At 36.6% G+C, this 19326-nt stretch overlaps 1 protein-coding gene and 1 long non-coding RNA gene across 2 annotated transcripts; both read left to right on the forward strand.

Moving 5' to 3' along the window:
- The first annotated feature begins 1437 nt into the window (after positions 1 to 1437).
- On the forward strand, positions 1438 to 2501 carry LOC147497093 (uncharacterized). Its single transcript, XR_015194661.1, has 4 exons — positions 1438 to 1522; positions 1627 to 1796; positions 1958 to 1994; positions 2423 to 2501. It is a non-coding gene; the product is annotated as an uncharacterized LOC147497093 (long non-coding RNA).
- A 9449-nt stretch (positions 2502 to 11950) lies between these two features.
- LOC147497094 (uncharacterized) lies at positions 11951 to 17251 on the forward strand. The gene is made up of 5 exons (XM_086562756.1): positions 11951 to 12369; positions 12714 to 12997; positions 14618 to 15176; positions 16692 to 16939; positions 17103 to 17251. Exons 1-5 carry the CDS (start codon positions 11951 to 11953, stop codon positions 17249 to 17251), a joined length of 1659 nt encoding a protein of 552 aa, XP_086418882.1.
- Positions 17252 to 19326: the final 2075 nt, after the last annotated feature.

A 19326-nucleotide genomic window follows, 5' to 3' on the forward strand; every position in this document is an offset into this window, starting at 1 on the left:
ATTTACAAACGTTGTTGTGGGGCGTGAAAGATAAGATAACATGATTGATGGATATCTCACCTTGATTTTTCTTGTACTAGAAGCAATGGCCATGTTTACCATGGATGTGTCCTCCGAGTGTGATTGATGGTTGGGTGTGTCGAGGTGGCCAAGTTTTGTCCACAACTTAGACTACTTAGGTATATTGGCGACAAACAAATCCGTGGGTTTGCGTAGGATGTTATTTGAACATGTTAAGATACACTCCTCGACATCTCATGTAAGCATTTGATGGGAAAAATACTGATTGTCCGACTATGACTATGTTCATTGAAACTCTTAAATGTCAAATATTGATGATACTATTGTTTACCTAGACTTCTTATATACAGTTTTTGTGTCAAGAATTCGCAATCTTATCAGCTCATTATCTAAACTAGTGCAATTGCGGGTTCGGTTTGGATGTGTTGCGAAGAAATCGGCTTTGCCTTTTGATATCCTATTGACAACTTATGACATAGTTTTAAATGAAGCAAACGGTCTTTGCCTTATTCTCGGAGGATCCATAACGATCTTTGAATCGTTTTCTCGACCATGTCTTCCTTTTTTCATTTGTCCTATAGCTTGTAGATTTTCTTGGCATGGGAATGAAAATTCAAGAGAACTCTTCGTGGTTGATTATTTGTTGAAATGATGTCTTCTTTGTTCTGCGAATTTGTTGTCTTGATTAGAAAATTCTATTGCTTATTAGAAAAAGATTTGCTCATTCGTCTTTGTTCTTGCAATCCTCTTCCAACCCCGACTTACCTACTTGATTAAGGGAAGGAATGGTATCGATGGCATCTGAAGTTTCAGCCCCGGTCTCATCTCGTTCTTCCGTAATATCATTTGGTTTCCATGTTCGGGGACTCGAGTATAGCAATTATTCCTCTGAACTTATCTTCCCATTCCCTTTGAGCATTTACCTCGGATATGTCACTTATCCCATTGCTCTCCAAAATTGCCAACACCTCAGCAGTAGCCTTTCGGCTTTCTTTCTTTGTTGAGATACCTATGTTAGTTTGTTCCACTACCCTTTTAGCTAATTCATCACTCTGTCTTGCGGTTTCGAGATGGATCTTTCTCGACAAGAACCGGGCACAAAGGAACTCTATAGTCATTGAAGTTGACTCCTCCATGACAATTTTCTGGTTATGATCAAGCTCCTATCAAACTTTTAGTCTTACCTTCTTATTGATCTTTGGTGAAATTACGGGGACCTATCATAAGTCGTTTTGAATTTCACAAAACCTAGTTCTTCAGTATCAAACTTTTAGTCTTACCTTCTTATCGATACTAACACCAGCATTTTCTTTCAAATCGAGATACCTTTATGCAAACATTTAACGAAATGCCAGACATTGAGGGATGGGGATGGCAATGATGCTTTGCCATACAACTGGAAGAACAAATGAAGCTTTTTGGATAGTAGGGTTGAAAATGCAGGAGCTGAAGTAGAACGTATAATAACTTGTGAAGAAGATGAAGATGTGCTTCTCCAAATGTAAGCTAAGCTATGATCACCTTGTTTAATTCCTTGACTTTAAAATTTAGATGATTTTCAGTACATTCTATCTTATGCATGTATTTTTGGTCATTGACTTATAGGAGCTCAAAGCTTTATGAGTTTGAAGGAAAAGGAGATAAATTGAAGGAACTATGTCCTGGTACCGTAAAGCTATTGAACCACAAAATAACTGGAAAAGTTCGATTGATTATGCAACTGTGGAATTCATAGTGAATACCTTACATCGGCTATTTCCATCATTTGATTATAGGTACTAGCTTCTTCTGTTTGCTTCAAATATGCAGGTCTTAAAAATGGATTTTGAGCATACGGATGACTAATAAAGACATCTATACATCATCTTTATGTTTATTTTCTATTTTTCTGGCCTCTAAATATTAGGATTTAACTGCTCTTAACTTAATATTGTAGGTGGTTGATTGACGAAATGCGTGAGAGTTTACCAAAGGCAAGTATGCCTAACGATATAAAATTTTCTATGTTATTCATCTACTTGACCATCTCAGGTTATTTGGGTTCTTGCTTTTCTAGTCTCTTTGTAATCTATGATTAGAGTGTCACAAATTAGGTGTTTTTTTATAATTATATCTATAGTTTACAATCGGGTTTCTGATTGTTGATTTATGGCGAGTGAATTGTTATATTTCCAACTAGAGAAGGAACCAGCGTCTCACTAAAAACTTGAAAAGTCTTTTACTTGCGTTGTAACTTGTAAGGATCACCAAGATTAGTCATTTTCAATTGCCTGATGACTGAGTTTGGTTCGTACTTCGTAGGTACCTTATTATATGTGTTAATCTTTTTTTATATATATATTTTTTACATATTATATTATATTAAGGGTGTTTAATTTTGTGTATTTCACCATTTTTTCAGATGAGAGAGAGAATATTTCTGCTGAGGGTGATAAATTCAAATCTGTTATCGACCAAGTCGAAAGCCTACATAGTCAAAGGTACTTTTCCCCCTCTTGTTTTTATTATTATGTCTACATTTGGGCATGATAGCTTCTCTAGTTTGATTTCAGTGGCTAGCTTGCAATATAAAACAAAAATGTATCATTGAATTAGTTACAGATTTTGATGTACCTAGCATACTTGATTTTATTGTTACAATGCTCCTGGCACCCGCTTGTCTTGAAGTACAACGTAAGTAGGACTTTATTAAGCTTAGTAAAACACTATGATGTTTTGGCGTATGTATGACCACACTCGATATTGCTTATGAATATAATATGGAGAAAACACCGCGCTTTTTCTTCCACTTATATGTTCTCTCTTTGCTTTTTGGGTTCGAGTTCGAATCGAGGGAACAAGTTGCAGATGTCGAAGCTTTGTTAGATATTGCCAACACCATTGTAGCTTCTGTCAAATCACAAAACAGTGATGGAATTACTCCATCCGATTTCATTACTTCATTGCTTAGTAAGTTTGCACATCAAAATGGTGAATCGAAAGTAATCGAGAATCCAAGGGACTCAATGGCTTGGGGTAATTTTGGTTTTTTTTCGTCGTCACATTATAAGAAGGGCCGGTGGATGCATTGTTAGAATGAACTGAAAGCCCTCTTTGTTTATTTTGTTGTGTTTTGTGTTCTAAATGCAGTTTTGTCATGTTAGATTGAAATGTTGTAAATGTGGTTGGGTTTGGAGAGGTTGTAACATTGTAAGAGATAGGAATTGAATGGTGTATTTAAGGACTAGTTTTTTTTTTGTGCTTACACCAATGTGGAAAGCAAGGGGATTATGGTTAAACTCGATAATATATTTTTGTTCCTGATTTGGCACTAGTGGGTAGGGTTTTTTTGTGTTTCAGATTACTATTTTTTTACTGAGAGCAAGTGGGGGGGTTTTCATTTGTTGTTTTACCTTAGCTGTCATTGTGTCATTGTGTCGGTCATAAAAGTCTTAGTTATACCACCAAATTGGTTTAGCTGGTCTCGCTACAAAATATGAGAAATTATTATTTTTTATTAGCAACCCATCAGCAACGGTTTATAACCGTTACAAACGAATTTTAAATTATTTTTTTTAAATTAACTAACAACTTTGCAACGGTTAAAAACCGTTGGTAAAAATTTTAACAAATTACCAACGCTTAAAAAGCGTTGCAAAGGTTTTAAATATGTATACGCAATAGTTATAATAAGCGTTGGAAAGTTCTGCTTGCAACGCTTTTTAAGCGTTGAAAATTTCTGTTTGCAACGCTTTTTAAGCGTTGCAAATATTTCCAACACTTTACCGACGCCATATTTGCAACGCTTAAAAAGCATTGCGAAAATTATTAGCAACGCTTTTTTGCCGTTGCAAATAGCTTGTTATGGTGTAGTGTAGTCACGCTCCTCCAGAAAATGGCAAAAATATAGTCACGAGGATTTAGAGTAACCAGTTACCAGATTCCGGTGGACTAACTACCTTCCTTACTCCCCTCCCCCAGATTCATCATGAGTGAGATTCTTGGTAACACACCACTTGGTGAAGTGATTGCCTACTCTTCTGAGACGTGTAGTAGAGCCATCCTAGTCTCATGCCCAATTGTTCCTATGAACAGGGCATAGTAAAATATAGCCCAAAGCAAAGTTTTCAAAAATCCAAAAAAATGAATTTCTACTGTTTGTGCATCATCATTGATTGAGCATTCATGTCTTATCAATATACATCACAACCGTCATGGAAATAAAATGCAAACCCAAAACCTTGTTCTTTTTGTGCTAGTCCTTATCACTGGCTATCCAATTGTCTATCATATACCGAATTCGAGTCTATTACGGGAAATCCTTACGTTTACGAACTTCAATTTTCAATTTTCCCTTGTACCTCATACACTCAAGAGTTTTCTAATCATTTCGACAATTCATGGAGTTCCACCACAAATAGTCAACCACCATTCATATATCCACCTGGTCAGTTAGAGTATGGTTTCACCCAAAACCCATTACCATTCACATCACCATCCATATCAAATTCATATTCCACTCCACCACTTATCACAGACCAACTCTACCAGAAAATGGCCAAGCAAACAATACTAACTCAGCAAATAGCAACTACCTTATGTTTTCTCCAATCTAGTTCGAAAGATTCCACATCTGAGACTATTATTCTTCCCACCAGTCCAGAACCCATCCAACAAGAGAAACAAGGTGTTACTATAACAAAGTCCATTTCTAAAGCCCCTCCTGATATTAATGACCAATTAAAATCCCATCACCATCCACCTGACTATCATGAGAATTCCAAATCTTATGATGATGACTATATGCCCGAAGTCACATTTTCTCTCACATGCCTTAATGCATCGTCGCCCACAAATGAGAAAACTCTGGCAGAAGAAACTCAAGAGCATGTATTAAACTCGACACATTTGGAAAATGGCATTGAGAAATTTTATGAAGATCTAGGCAGAGAGGAAATAGAAAATGAAGTGCTTGGAAAAGAGGGAGTAAAATCTATGGTGAAAAGTGGATTTTAATTTAGTTTGCCCATTAAAGACTTATCGATGGAACAAATTTGTGACATCCTTACTATTACAAATATGAACCACAATCTTGTTGAAACGCCAATGCTAGATAATGAATTCTCAGAGTCCTCGAGATCATGTGAAGAACCACCACCTAACTATCACCATCCTAAATTAACACCTCGTGAAATCCAACCTCCATTCATAAAAAATCCACCAATTTCTTAGGACAGCACCACGAAACCATTTCAAAGAAACCTCAAATTCGCACTTAAGCCAATTGCCTTTGAGATCATTCATAATTTTCTAAACCTTCCCAGTAAAGAGACTTTGCCTAATATACAAACACAAGAGTCCATCATTTCAGTAGTTGAGAAACCTTGTATGTCCTATTCCCCATCAATTGAGCTTCCTGAAGGACATCTACTACCAACCTCTCAATCTTTTATACAATTCAAACATGACGGGTTATTGCATAAGTTCCATGATGGGTTACACAAACATTCTCTTATCATTCTGCATCTCACACTCCTAATGCATTATTTTATTTTATTTGCGGGTGTATGCTGTTATATGTTTTTCTATAAAGATCCCCAATTGTTTAGATTATTAGTATATAACTAATAACATATCATCCATCATATTCATATAGTCTTGGGGAATTTGACTTAAAACAACCCCACATATAGTCTTGACTATAAAAGACACATCATGTTTTCTCGATGCATTCCATGAGAGTACATCCTTAAGGTAACTAGACCACTCCATTTAGAGTGTGTGGTTGTGAGTCCCAGAGCCTTAGTCCACGTATATCTCGCATATTCTTTGTAAAACATTTTTTACTCGTTGTTTGAGTAAGTGTGACCCTATGGAGCGAGTATACAATTTCTCTTTTCCTTATTGTATATTTCTTTGTCAAAATAGTTGTTTTTCTCCGTTCTCATTTTGAAAGATTCTCGATACATCAATAGTCATATGATTTTTCAAAACGGGCAATGGATTCCACATAGACCGACCCTTAGAAGTACACAATCTCCATTCTTCTTAGGGCCGTTTGAGGATCAGTTATGTGTTACTAAGGGTCACCCATATCACCATGCACTTTTTGTCCAAGCTTAAACCATATAGATACCAATTGTCCCCTGCTCAACAACATATCATCACATCAACCATCAAATACATTCAGACAAAGACAAGGTACCTACAATAATCAGAATAGAGCATTGGTTCCTATCCTATTTTAACTAGAACTACCAAAATCCACCAAAGAGACCTAGTTCCACCACCCACTAGTATCTAATCAGCTACACCCTTCCATTATGTCTTGCGCAGTAAATCCCCCAACACACATAACTGAAGACACAATATGACTGGATTGGGTTCAATAAAGAGCTGACACGAAAGTTGCCTAAGATCAACTGTTTTGTTTTTAAAAATTAGCGTTTAGAATCATGGCTTTGAGTACAAGTTCTTTCTAACATCTCTACATAGTTTTCAAAACCTGAGGATATAAAAATGAAAATTATACGCCTCGGAGTAACCAAATGATACCGGATCAACGTATAATTTTATCTTCTTATCAAAATCTCTATATGGTTAGATTGAGAAAAACATTTTATTTAAAAATAAATAAATAAAAACTGTCTTGCAGGGAAGATAGAGAAGCATGAGGAGGAAGCTTGCAGGGCCAACCAGCTTTGTTTCATTCCATTTAGTTTTGACACTTTCGGTTTCTTGGAACAACAGTCTGTTGAGCTCCTTAAGCGACTTCAGAAAGTTATAGTAACGTTATGACAGCTGGTTCTAACGAGTTTGTTTTTAGAATGATAGGATTTCCTATTTAGAAAGGACTTACGACGTAGCTTGTTGCTCGCTTGCCCTAATTATTTTTAAAGTTCGTTATCATTATGAATAAAATTTTCACTAAAAAAAACACACACACACACACACACACACACACACACACACACACACACATATTTCATGTGTCTGTATAGATAGTTGTTTACATCGTAGTCTAATCATAATTATGCATGCATGTTAGATCTTATGCATTTTATATGTTTTCAAAAATACAAAAACCCAAAAAAAAATTATAGTAGAATAAATATCCCTAGTATACTAAATCATGTATTTCTCGTTCTATATCAAACAACCCATGCCCCAAACTTATTTGGGGGTGGCATATTTTCATCATGAAGAATAGAATACAGGTGTATCGCCGTTTTTGCTCATGTTTCTATGGTAATCTCTTTCCTGATCTCTTCATACTTTGAGGACAAAGCATAGTTCTATCATAGAGTTGGTATAGTACGTAATATTTTGCAAAAACTATGCATTTTTTATATAGTATATATAATAGTATATTTCTTCCTTTCTAAAATTTTTTTTTGAAAAAGACCAAAAATATTTTCCCATTTAGTATTAAAAAGTCTTGTTTCATTTTTCTATGATGAATAAAAAGTTTAGAAGTCTCATTTTAGCAACAAAGTATGGACTTGTTCTTCGTACTTAGACTAATATACGTACAATAGTTTCTGCATCTTTTCATGAATGGCATGCATCAGCATTTGTGTGTATATAGCAGTGAGTTTTCGAAGCTAAGGTTAGAACAATTAAGTTCCATATTCTGTGAGAATCTGGCCAAAAGCCTCATCTGAATGATTATTGAGTGATGACACAAAGGATGTCCGGATAGAAAGACCACATGTCCACTTGTTTGATCACCACGCCATATCCTATGAGGAAATTTAGGCCCTTTTTAGATCGATATAGCCAAATAAACGTTAAAAACCCAAAAATATAGTTTTCCTCTAGTTACCCCTCTTGAGCCTTCACCCTTTCTAAAAGCCTTTTTATTTTTCACCAATAATTCCTAACCCGTCACAATACACAATAAAAAGCTTACCCAGCTGATGAGTTGAGAACTGGATGGTTATCAGAAAAAGAGAAGAGAAGATCTTGTACAAAAACAGAACAGTTATTTGCTTCAAAAAGAAAAAGAAAAGAAAGACCCTTCAAAAACAAAAACTCCAAAAATCCAAAGGAGTCAAAATTCGAATCTCCCAAAAGTTCAAAATCAAAAGGAGTCGATATCAAAAACAAAAAAATCAAAAGCAAAGTTAGAACTCCCAAAAATTCAAAATCATATGGAGTCACAAAGCCAAAGGGTTAAAAGAATGTATCACAATTCGGAAGCAAAAGAACAAAACAAGGTTCTTCTCTGGTTACAAGTATCTTGAAGACCCAGTTTCTCGACTTATTAGATTTTGTTTTTCCCTTCCCTTTTCTTTCTAAACCATCACCCTAGCCTCGTAACTCCTAATAAAAGACCTCTAGCTCAATTAGGAATAGGATGGTGTGATAATAAGTGGCAAGCATGATCAATCGACCTTGGTTTCTTTGGACATCATTTGATTATGCGAGGAATATAAGTGCCCATTGCACTTGAGAAAATGAACCTTGAGTGAATCTATCAGAGAGTTGTGATTGCAACACACCTTTGTGAGAACCCACTTTAAGGAAGCTCTCCAAAAGCCTCAGAAACGACTCTGCTTTTGTATTTCATTCCTCATGTTTTGTACAATTATCTTTAGATGCTTAAATTACTATACATATGTTATTCTAAGTTCAAAGGAGCTTGTCCTTATTCGCCGCTAATGAGATGTATGAACTTTTGAGAATAAATAAGAAAACAAGACCCTTTGTACTAAATAGAAGAAGTTTGTGAGTACCTTCACTGGAAAACTCTCATGAGGCTTAAAGCTCGTCTACTAGGGAATTCCTAGTGGTTTAAGGTCTTGTTGCATATGGTCAATACAATCGCAATCTACAAAACGAGATTAGTATAACTTATAATAAATCACTCATTTGTGATATTAGTTTTTTAACTCATCCTTGATTGGGGACAAGCAAGATGCTATTTGGGGGTGGTGATCAGCTCCCAAATGTGCATTTTATTACCCGTATATTGCTGCATTACAATTCCTTTTACGCTTAATGAAAAGACAACTCATAGCTTTTACTGCCTTTTTTAAGTTAAGGAGTATTTCAGACCACTTATCATAAATGCTACGTCTTAGCACAAAAATGAGCCTTAATCATGCTTATTAGGAAGACCAGTAACTGTTGTGGAAAAGTGCTGAAAAAGTCAGAGTTAACCGGTCAAAGTCAACAGTCAAAGTCCTCAAATTAGAAGACCAATGATGGAGGCCCTTATCTCAAATTATGGAGACTTTTATCCCTAAACATACCTTGGTCATGAAGAAACCAAAAAGTAAAAGCAAAAACAAAAGTGAAAGGGTGAGGTGTCTAGTTTTGTAATGGAGAAGGGCAAATCTGTAAATAGAAAAAGTCGGGGTATATAAACAAAATGCAAGGGAGAGAGAACTCATCCATTGTCTTAGGATCCAAACCATTTGGTTTGTTTATTTTCTTGTATTGTTCTTCAATTCATATTTTTAATTTCTTGTTGTTTTATTTTATTTCAATCAACTTGTTATTTCCTTTTCTTTATTTCAATCAAACTTGTTACTTGTTCTTTGTTTTAAATCTTCAATCTCGTTTGTTGCTTTCATTTCAATGTTTTAATCAATCTTCCTTTAATGTTTTCAAGTCATTTCAATAAAACAATCAAAGCTTTCAAGTTCATTAGCTTTGAACCATTCTAATCCTACAAGAGTCTACCTTTCTTCTTCATATCTCCCTCACTCAAACTCTAAACAATTTAGGATGAACCTCAACTTCTAATCTAAACTCTTTTGAAGTATACTCACTACAATATTAAAGCTTCAGTACCTTCATTGGAAAACTCTCACGAGGCTTAAAGCTCGTCCAATAGGGAATTCCTAGTATTTTAAGGCCTTGTTGCATATGGTCAATGCAATCGTACTCTGCGAAACGAGATTAGTATAACTTATAATAAATAACTCATTTGTGATCTTAGTTTTTTCTCTCATCCTTTCTTGAGGACAAGCAAGATGCTACTTGGAGGTGGTGATCAACTCCCAAATGTGCATTTTATTATCCTTATATTACTGCATTACAACACTTCTTACGCTTAATGAAAAGACAATTCATAGCTTTTATTGCCTTTTTTAGGTTACAGAGAATTTCATACCACTTATCATAAAAGTTGTGTCTTAGCACCAAAAAGAGCTTTAATCACGCTTATTATGAACACCAGAAATTGCTATGAAAAAGTACTAAAAAAGTCAAAGTCAAGGTCAAAGTCAAAATTCAAAGCCCTCAACTCAGAAGAACAGAGATGGAGGTCCTTATCTCAAAATATGGCATTCTCCAAAACCTATCTTGATCAAGAAGAAATCAAAAAGGAAAAGGAAAAACAAAAGCAAAAAGTGAAGTGTGAGGTGTCTCAAATATCAGGTATTTATTTATTTTTGGTCTTATCAATGGGGACTAATTTTAAGGCTAATGGGTGTGATACAACTTAAGTTGCTTTAATGATCTAGTACTCTTTTTCTTTCTTCTTTTAGTTAAAAAAAGGCGGCAGATATTTCTTATCTTCTCCAACTCTCATGTTCTATTCCAATTCTAGTAAAATCCTCCACTGCTAGCAGTGTTGAGTTCAGAAACGGAATTACTCCTCCTCTTCTCCAATCTTCATGGTGTGTTCCCTCTCCGGTTAAATCCTCCACTGATAATAGTGCTGAGTTTGGAAAGGAACTATTTTTTTTTGTTCCACTATCAGTAAAATCCTTCACTATCTACAGTGAGAGTTCTTTAGTCCCTCTCCTCTCTCTGCCTTTCACTCTCGATTTTTATCCCGCTCCTTTCTTCTCCCTTCTTTGTGTTCTTCTTATCATCATGACTTCTATCCCACTGGGAATGGGAAATGGACGAAATCAAGTGTTTTTCACTGGTTATTCATCGAGACAAGGTGCTGGAACAAACATGGATGTCCTATCGACTCCTCATGTTGAAGTTGCCTCCTTCTTAACAATCACTTCAGAAAGGATGAGGCATACTGTGGACTTATTTATGCTACCCATACCTTCAACAAAAGGGGATCAACCAGCCATAAAAATCCCTTTGAAGTTTGTGGAAAAAGGTATTGAAGCTTGTAAGTATGCGTTGGTAGGATGCGTGGATATGCAGCTTATTAATTTGGAAACTATTAAATCTGAGGTAAACTCAAACTGGGGTTTGACAGGTAAGGTAAAGGTCACACCTTTGGGCAAAGGTTATCTCTTGTTCAAGCTTGATAATGAAAATGACTTCAACCGTGTACACTTCGGAGGTCTATGGATTATTGCAGGAAAGCTCCTTCGATTTACAATGGACTCCAAACTTTTGTATAGAGTCGCGCAAGCACTCTTCTGCTCTTGTCTGGGTTAGATTCCCAGGGATTCCTCTCGAGTATTGGGAAGTTGAAACTCATATGGCCATGGGAAAAGGGTTGGGAGGTCCTATTCGGGTGGATAAGAATTCTATTGAAAGAGACAATGGTTTCTATGCAAGTGTGTTGGTAGATATAGACCTATCCCAGCCCATTCCAGACAAAATATCAGTTGAAGTGCCTGAGACTGGCTTCAAATTCTGCCAAGAAGTGCGTCTAGGGAAGTTACCAAAAAATTTCAACCTTTGCAAAATCATTGGTCACACAATCAATGAATGTAGGAAAGTCAATGCTACTGCCAATAATGACAAAGGTAAGGAAAAGGCCGCAGAACCTACCCTATCCAAGAGTCAGAGAAGGCGACTAAAAAGAAGAGCCAAGGAAGCATAAAATAGCACTCAAGCCAACTTTTATCCAGATAATAGAGGCTCTAGTCCAGTACATACTGAGGAAGTTATGCCAGTTCAAACTGAGGAAGCCCCAAGCATTCCACGGCAGGCAGGCCAACATAGTGCATCCCCCTCTCAAACTAGTAATGTTATGGTTCAGTTTGTCCCTGACAATTCTACTATAGTGTAAGAAGATACGATGCAGCTTCTGAAAATGGCAATGGAAAACTCTTTTCCTATTGCAATAATGAGAGCTGATGTTCCTATACCTATAGGGGAAGATATACTCTATGCTTTGGATCATAACAGATTCTCTACTCTCGAAGAGGAAACTCAAAACGATCTTTATGCAAGTGAGATTTCTGAAGGAGAAGTAGAGCACTTTCATGATGAAGTTATAGTATCTTCAAACTTGCTCCTTTCCTGTCCCCCAAGTACACCTTCTGGTGTTCTCACAAGGGCAGGCAGTAGGAGTGGACATGTTGATGTATCTTGCGGTGTTGTCCCAAATCAAAGGAGAGCACCTGTCGCTATCCCCAATCAAAGGATAACACCTGATGCTAACCCCAATCAAAGGATAGCATCACAGTCGAATATGCAGCTTAGAAGTTCTTCCAAGTAGCAGAACAACAACAAAAAGAAGGGAAGACCCAAGGGGTCGAAAAACAAACATCATTAATGACTACACCTATCTGTGTATGGAATGTGCGAGGAACCAATGAAGACCAAAAGACCAAAGAGATCAATAAAGTTAGACTGGAAAAAAAACTGAGTGTGTTTTGTTTGCTCGAGACGAAAGTTAGGCAACACAAGTATGAAGTCATTCGCAAAATGTGTTTCCCTCTCTGGGAACATATGTATAATTATAGCAAGGATCCTTCAGGAAGAATCTAGATATGTTGGGACCCATGCAAATTGCACATTTCTAAGCTTATGGAGTCTGACTAATATATTCATTGTAGGGTAACTCATTTACCAAACAATGAAGTGTTCTTTCTTACTGTTGTCTATGCGAGAAATGTTAAAGTTGCAAGACTGCAACTATGCCAGGACATTGGATCCCTCCACAGCTCTATTAACCAGCCTTGGAATGTTGTTGGCGATTTTAATAACATCACTAAAGCAGAGGAGAGAAGGGGGGGCATGCATCCGAGAGAAGCATATGACTTTACTGAATGCTTGGAAGCTTGTGGCCTTTCTCATCTATCTTATAATGGCTTTTTTTTCACATGGAGTAATGATAAATGTAAAAACAATCGTTTTACCTACTCTTAACTAATTATGCTAGGAATAAGTAAAACATATGAATTTACTAGATGGTCAAAGTACTACTCTCGATAATCGTGCAATATGTGGAGTAGAGAATTCGTTCCACTCCTAGTTGTTTAGACTTAAAGTTTCACTAGTTTAATCAATTCTACTTAAATTCAATGAGATTAATGGATTGAAATTATACTAATATGATGAAAATAACTAATTGAGATGTTCTAAATTATACTACGACAATTTAACGAGAAGATGTGAATATGGAGAAGGAATTAGGGGGATTTGATTCCACCTTGATATATTCTTAATATGCTAGTGTAGATTATTGCAATCCTAACCAATGAAGATTAAGTATTTAATCCCTAACTATTCATGGCATCTCTAACTAATAATAGAAAGCATGAAAGGAAATTTAACTCATTCTCATGGTGAATAAACTAACCTCTAGAGTGAAACTCTTGAACAAGCAATAAATCTAAACTAACACATCAAGTCTTCATCAAAGCTTCATCAAACCCCTCTAATGGAGGTTTAGTTCAGATTTATCATACTATCATTAATAGAATAAGAAGAAGACATCATTGAAAGAATATAAATAACTTGACTTTATTAATCTAATAGAAGAGAGTCTAAGAATTCAAACTATATTAAAACTAAGTACTGACTAATTAATTAAGTCTATGAATTAAAATCTAAGTTATAAACTAAGTACTTAAGAGTTATGCCTTAGTCCTCTTTATATAGAAGAGGGCTAAGTCTACAAATTCGTGCATGGGATTTGGAACCATGTTTTGGGCCATAAAAGTGAGCCCAAAACCTAATTACTTCAGTCCAAAAAGGGTTTCTCTACTGAAAAATTATTACAACAGCCTTTTCATCTATTTTTTATCCTCTGATTAGATCAAGGCTTGGACCATTAGAAAGCTCTTTCCAAGCTGGTCGTTTTGACATATGGTAAGCCCAATTCTGAGGTCTGAGTCCAAAGATAAGGCCTGCGGAAGTTTTGCTGACTTTTATGCGCTATTTCTGCCCTCGTTGACTTTGACTTTTCAGTTTTGACTGGGCTTTAACAAGGCTTTTTCTCCTTGAAACTTGGGCTTTAACTATAGAACTTCTTAGCAACCAACCTTTGCTCCTTTCTCTTGCAAAAGGGACACATTTCTTCACATATTTGACTCTAATGCCTGAAATACACAAAAGCACGTAAACAGTACTAACTCTTATTTATTAATCACATAATTGGTCTAAATGTAATATTATTAAGGGGTTAAAACTACAGTTTTGGGCTCTTATCAAGTAATAAGGTGGATGGACCAGGCAGGATTATGTCCAAAATAGACAGAAGCTTGTTAAATAGTCTATAGTTGGCTCAATATCTGTCCTCTAAAGTAGAATTCCTTCCACAAGGAATTTCTGATCACTCCCCTATTCTTATAGAGCGGAATGCGCAGTGCAAAAAAAAAATAGCTCCGTTTAGATTCAAAATTTACTAGGTGGAACAACTGGAATTCCACTCCATTCTTGAAGAGGTGTGGCAGACCTCCGTTTATTCCAACCCCATGTATATTCTCATACAGAAATTTAAGCTATTGAAGGATAGGCTCAAGCCTTGTGCAAGGAAGAACTTTTTCCGACCTCTATGGTAGAGTTATAAAAGCTAGGGAGGAGCTGTATGATATCCAAAAGCTTTTGCAGAATATTCCTTTTAATCCTTACCTTGGTCAAAGTGAAAAATCTGCCCTTACTAAGTATCAGACTCTTGCTAGAGCAAAAGCCTCTGAGATTCAACTTAAGGAAGATGGTGAATGGATGATGGAAGGCGACAAGTGCATTGCCTATTTTTTTAATATGTTAAAGGAAAAAATAGCTAGAATTGGTATCTGGACTCTGCAAGATGATTATGGAGACACAATCCAAGAACAAGATGACATTATTAATATGATTGTTGAGTTCTATAAAGGGATTCTCGGCACAAAGGGGGAGGAGATCTCTAGTCCAGTTTTCTTCCAAAACTTACTAGTCAAAACCACATTCAATGATTCACTTTCTTTAGACTCTGAAGTGACAGAAGATGAAATAAAGCAAGCGCTCTTTGAGATGGATGATAATAAAGCACTTGGCCCATATGGATACACCCCAATTTTCTTTAAGAAATGTTGGTCTACTATTGGTCATGACTTTATTCTGGCAATTCAAAATGCTTTTAGATTTTGTAAACTCCCTAGAGGGGTCAATGCAACCCTTCTTTGTCTTGTTCCCAAAATTCCTAATCCATCTCAGGTAGAAAAATTTAGACTGATTGCCTTATGCAACACCATATATGATAGGGTTATATACTAAAATCATTACTTTTGTATTAACTCTAATTCTTTATATTTTGAATGAGAATTATATGGGCAAATGTTATGCATATTAGTTATATGCATGTGTCTAATACGTTATGTTGTAGATGATATGGTGTGGACACACAAAAGATCATATCATCAGTACCTTATAAAGTATAAGTAATCATTCACAACCTAGATGGATTTGGACAAACCATTGGTACGGTTGTAGTATAATCTGGTATTAGTTTATCTTGACTATAGGATTACACTATTACACTTTGTGTGTATTAAACAGGACCAAGTGAGGTTGTTTATCTTTATACTGACTATATAAGAGAACAAACGCCTCTGTTATTATGGATGCTTGTCCTCTTAATCCGGATATAATAACGGGAACTTACGTGCATTATACATTGCTTTAAATCATCAATGATTAAGATTCATTTGTGAATTAACAAACTCGATGGATTGGGTAATGACATTGCATGTAAGGTGTGCTATTGATTATAGATGGAATCCGTGACCCGCAGGAAGTCGGGTTGATGATGTCTCCTTGAGGAGCTCATAAAGATTGTCATGTAAACCATACAGGTGGATTTATCGACATGACAATGAGGTTGAGTGGTACTACTCAATGACATAAGAAGTTAATTAATGTAGTTGTCAGTAACTTGACTTAATCAACGGACATTCGATATCTTAAACACGGGGAGATCCACAAGCATATAATATGGAGCCCATAAACGCTGACACATAATTTGGGATTAGGGCGGTAGTGCAACAATGGCCTTTAGTGGAATAAGCCATTTGTTGACGAACTTGGGCCGTGTGTTCTGGGCGAACATGGGAAGCCCAAGCCCGTCAGGAAGCCCAACCCTAATTTCTCCTCATGGTCCCTGTTGTAGCCTATAAAAAGAAACCTCTTTCTCTGGCCGAATTCTACACAGAAAAATCAAGGTTTTGCTCAAGAAAAAATAGATCCAGAAATCGGATCCATTTTTTAGAGTGATAGAGACCAAGCGAGAAAGGAGAGGTTGGTAGATCGTTGCCCACACAACGTCCACTCTGTTCATAGGAATATAACAGAAGATCAAGGGGTTGATTGTTGATTTCATAAAGCTTGGATTCTCAGAGTTATCTTAGCCGATTCAAAGGTATGTTTTCTATCCAAAACCGTGAACCCCATTAATTTCGCTGCGCGTGGGTTTTCGCGGTTTGTAGAAATTTGCATTCTGAAATAACGGTTCCTACAATATATAAGTCTATGTCTAAAGTTCTTTCCAATAGAATGAAATTGGTGATTAATGATTTGGTTTACTCTAATCAATCATCTTTTATCCCTGGCAGGTCCATTAAGGACAATATCTTACTCTCTCATGAGCTTCTGAGAGGGTATGATAGAAAACATGGCACTCCAAGGTCTTCCATCAAAGTAGACATACGAAAAGCTTTTGATATGGTCAGTTGGGACACTATACAAGTTATGTTGAAGACATTCAAGTTCCCTCCTCTTATGTGCAGCTGGATCCAGATGTGTGTATTCTCTCCTTCTTATTTAGTAATGATCAATGGAGCTGCGGAAGGATTCTTCCCTGGTGCGCGAGGCTTGAGACAAGGAGACCCTATATCTCTGAATCTATTAATTTGTTTTGGTTATAGAAATTCTCAGCTGTATTCTCTTAAGAAGCTTCAATGAGAAAAGAATCCAATTCAACCCTAAATGCAAAATAGTGAAACTCTCACACCTTGCCTTTGCAGATGATGTCCTTCTCTTTTGTAAAGGGGAAAGCAACTCTATTCTTGCGGTCAAAGATTGTCTAGTGGATTTTGGAAGGGCAACTGGACTACACATCAATACTCACAAGACCACCATTCTTACTAGAGCCCTCAATCAGCAAGATGCTTAATATCTTGCTTCTATATTAGGAGTTGAATTAGTCAAACCCCCAGTCAGGTATTTGGGCCTTCCTTTGATCTCTAGAAGGATGGGCATAAGAGAATGCCAACTTTTAATTGAACGAGTCACCCAAAAGGTTACAAATTGGAAAGCCCATCAGCTCTTTCATGCAAGAAAAGCCATGTTGATAATGTTAGTCCTCTTAACCTTCCATATATTTTGGGCTCGAACATTCATTCTGCCTAAGACTGTATTGGAACAAGTTGAGAAAATCTATGCTCACTTTCTATGGTCTTCTAATGGTTTGCAGAAAGCGTTTCATCATGCCAGCTGGTGTACCATGAATAAACCAGAAAAGGAAGGAGGACTTGGATTTGCAAATCTTCAAAGATGGAATCGAGGAGCTTACTGCGAACTAGTTTTCAAAGTGGCTGCTAAAGAAGAAACTATATGGGTGGATTGGACTTGGAAGCATCACATAAAAAACAAGCTTTTTGGACTATGACAACCCCGACGGACTGTTCTTGGTCCTAGAGAAAAATTCTAGATGCTAGAAAGGATGCTATGAAGCTAATCAAGTATACTATTTCTAATAGAGAGAATATGTTGCTATGGCATGATATCTGGTGTGGCAATTCCCCTCTCCTACTCAATCATGAAGCCTTGTCAGCATGGCAATTTCCTTTGGATGCCAAAGTCAGTTGTTTGCTAGATAGCGATCATTGGAACAACCACGTGCTCCTATTGCCATCTTCTGATCTCAATAATGAAATCCTCTCTACCAGCATCTCTAGGAATCTCCTTCAAGACAAAATAGTGTGGACTCCCCACCATAGTGGTTTTTATTGTTCAAGTAGTGCTTATTCTGCTCTCAGTTTAGTTCGAAATGAAGTGAAGTGGTATAACTTCGTGTGGGGAAAATGGGTTCTGCCGAGACACTCCTTCATATGCTGGCAGCTCTTCTCTAACACCATTCCTACCCAAGAGCGACTGGTGCAAAGGAAAGTCATCTCTCATTCAACATGTTGTTTGTATGGTAACAGTTGAGAATATTCTAAACACCTTTTTTTGTTAGTGTTCTTTGATAAACGTAAAAAGAATAGTTTACTACGAAATGAACGTTAAACTCAAAACACAAGAAAACTAAACTAAATTATGCGTTGCTATCAAAGATTTCTATACTCTTAATTCTATCTAAATAGAGTGGAGTAAAAAGTTCGTTCCACTCTCAGTTCCTTAGTATTGAAGTTTTCTACAATTGACTAGTAATCCAAAGTTTAATGAGAGCAATGGTGGAGTTTTTATACTACTTAATGAATTGAACGACAAGATACTTAATAACTAAAACGACATATATAAAGATGTGAACTTTACTACTTTTAACTAACCAATACTTCAAATCTAATTAATGACTAAGAATTGAATAACAACAATTGAAATTAGATCTAATAAATTGAAATGACAAGAATAACTATTTTATTTATCTAACTTAAATGAAGAACAATGATTCAAAGGATTAATCTAAAACAATGAATTGAAACCAATTAATTTAACTAATTGAATTCAAATAAAACTAGATCTAGAAGCTATTTTAATGGCTACTTTTTACTCTAACCTATCTACCCCCTCTAACTTAAGAGCTAAGTCATATTTTATACAAAGGAGGAGACCAGATCCACAATTTCGTGCATGGGCTGAGGAGCCATGTTTTGGGCCAGAAAATCGAGCCCAAAGCCCAATTTCTTCAGTCCACAGAGCCCGTTTCAGTTGGCTTCGACTTCAGCAGACTTTTCGTCCACTTTTTCTCTTTTGATTTGGTCAAGGCTTAGACCATTGGAAATCTCTTTCCGAGCCGGTTGTTTTGATGTAAGGTAGGCCCAATTCCGAGGTCTGAGTCCAAAGATATGGTCTTCGGAAGTTCTGCCAACTTGTGCTCCAAAACATAACAGTGTCCACGTTCATGGACAGGCAGCGGCACAGGGCGCAGGTGCGCTCAAGCTATGCCTGGGATGGGCATAGGGTGCGCACTGGTGATTTTTGAGTTCCAGGCACTTGGGCACAAGGTGCGCTCACTGTTAGCCTGGG

Source organism: Coptis chinensis, chromosome 5 (genome assembly GCF_015680905.1).
Source record: "Coptis chinensis isolate HL-2020 chromosome 5, ASM1568090v1, whole genome shotgun sequence".
NCBI lineage: Eukaryota > Viridiplantae > Streptophyta > Magnoliopsida > Ranunculales > Ranunculaceae > Coptis > Coptis chinensis.

What these genes read in the sequence shown, in the direction of transcription:
- LOC147497094 (XM_086562756.1), top strand. Translation starts at nt 11,951, where the DNA reads ATGCAGCTTCTGAAAATGGCAATGGAAAACTCTTTTCCTATTGCAATA. An exon ending in CAGCTTAGAAGTTCTTCCAA is followed by an intron (nt 12,370 to 12,713) that starts GTAGCAGAACAA and finishes TATTCATTGTAG; the next exon opens with GGTAACTCATTTACCAAACA. An exon ending in TGCGGAAGGATTCTTCCCTG is followed by an intron (nt 16,940 to 17,102) that starts GTGCGCGAGGCT and finishes TTGCCTTTGCAG; the next exon opens with ATGATGTCCTTCTCTTTTGT.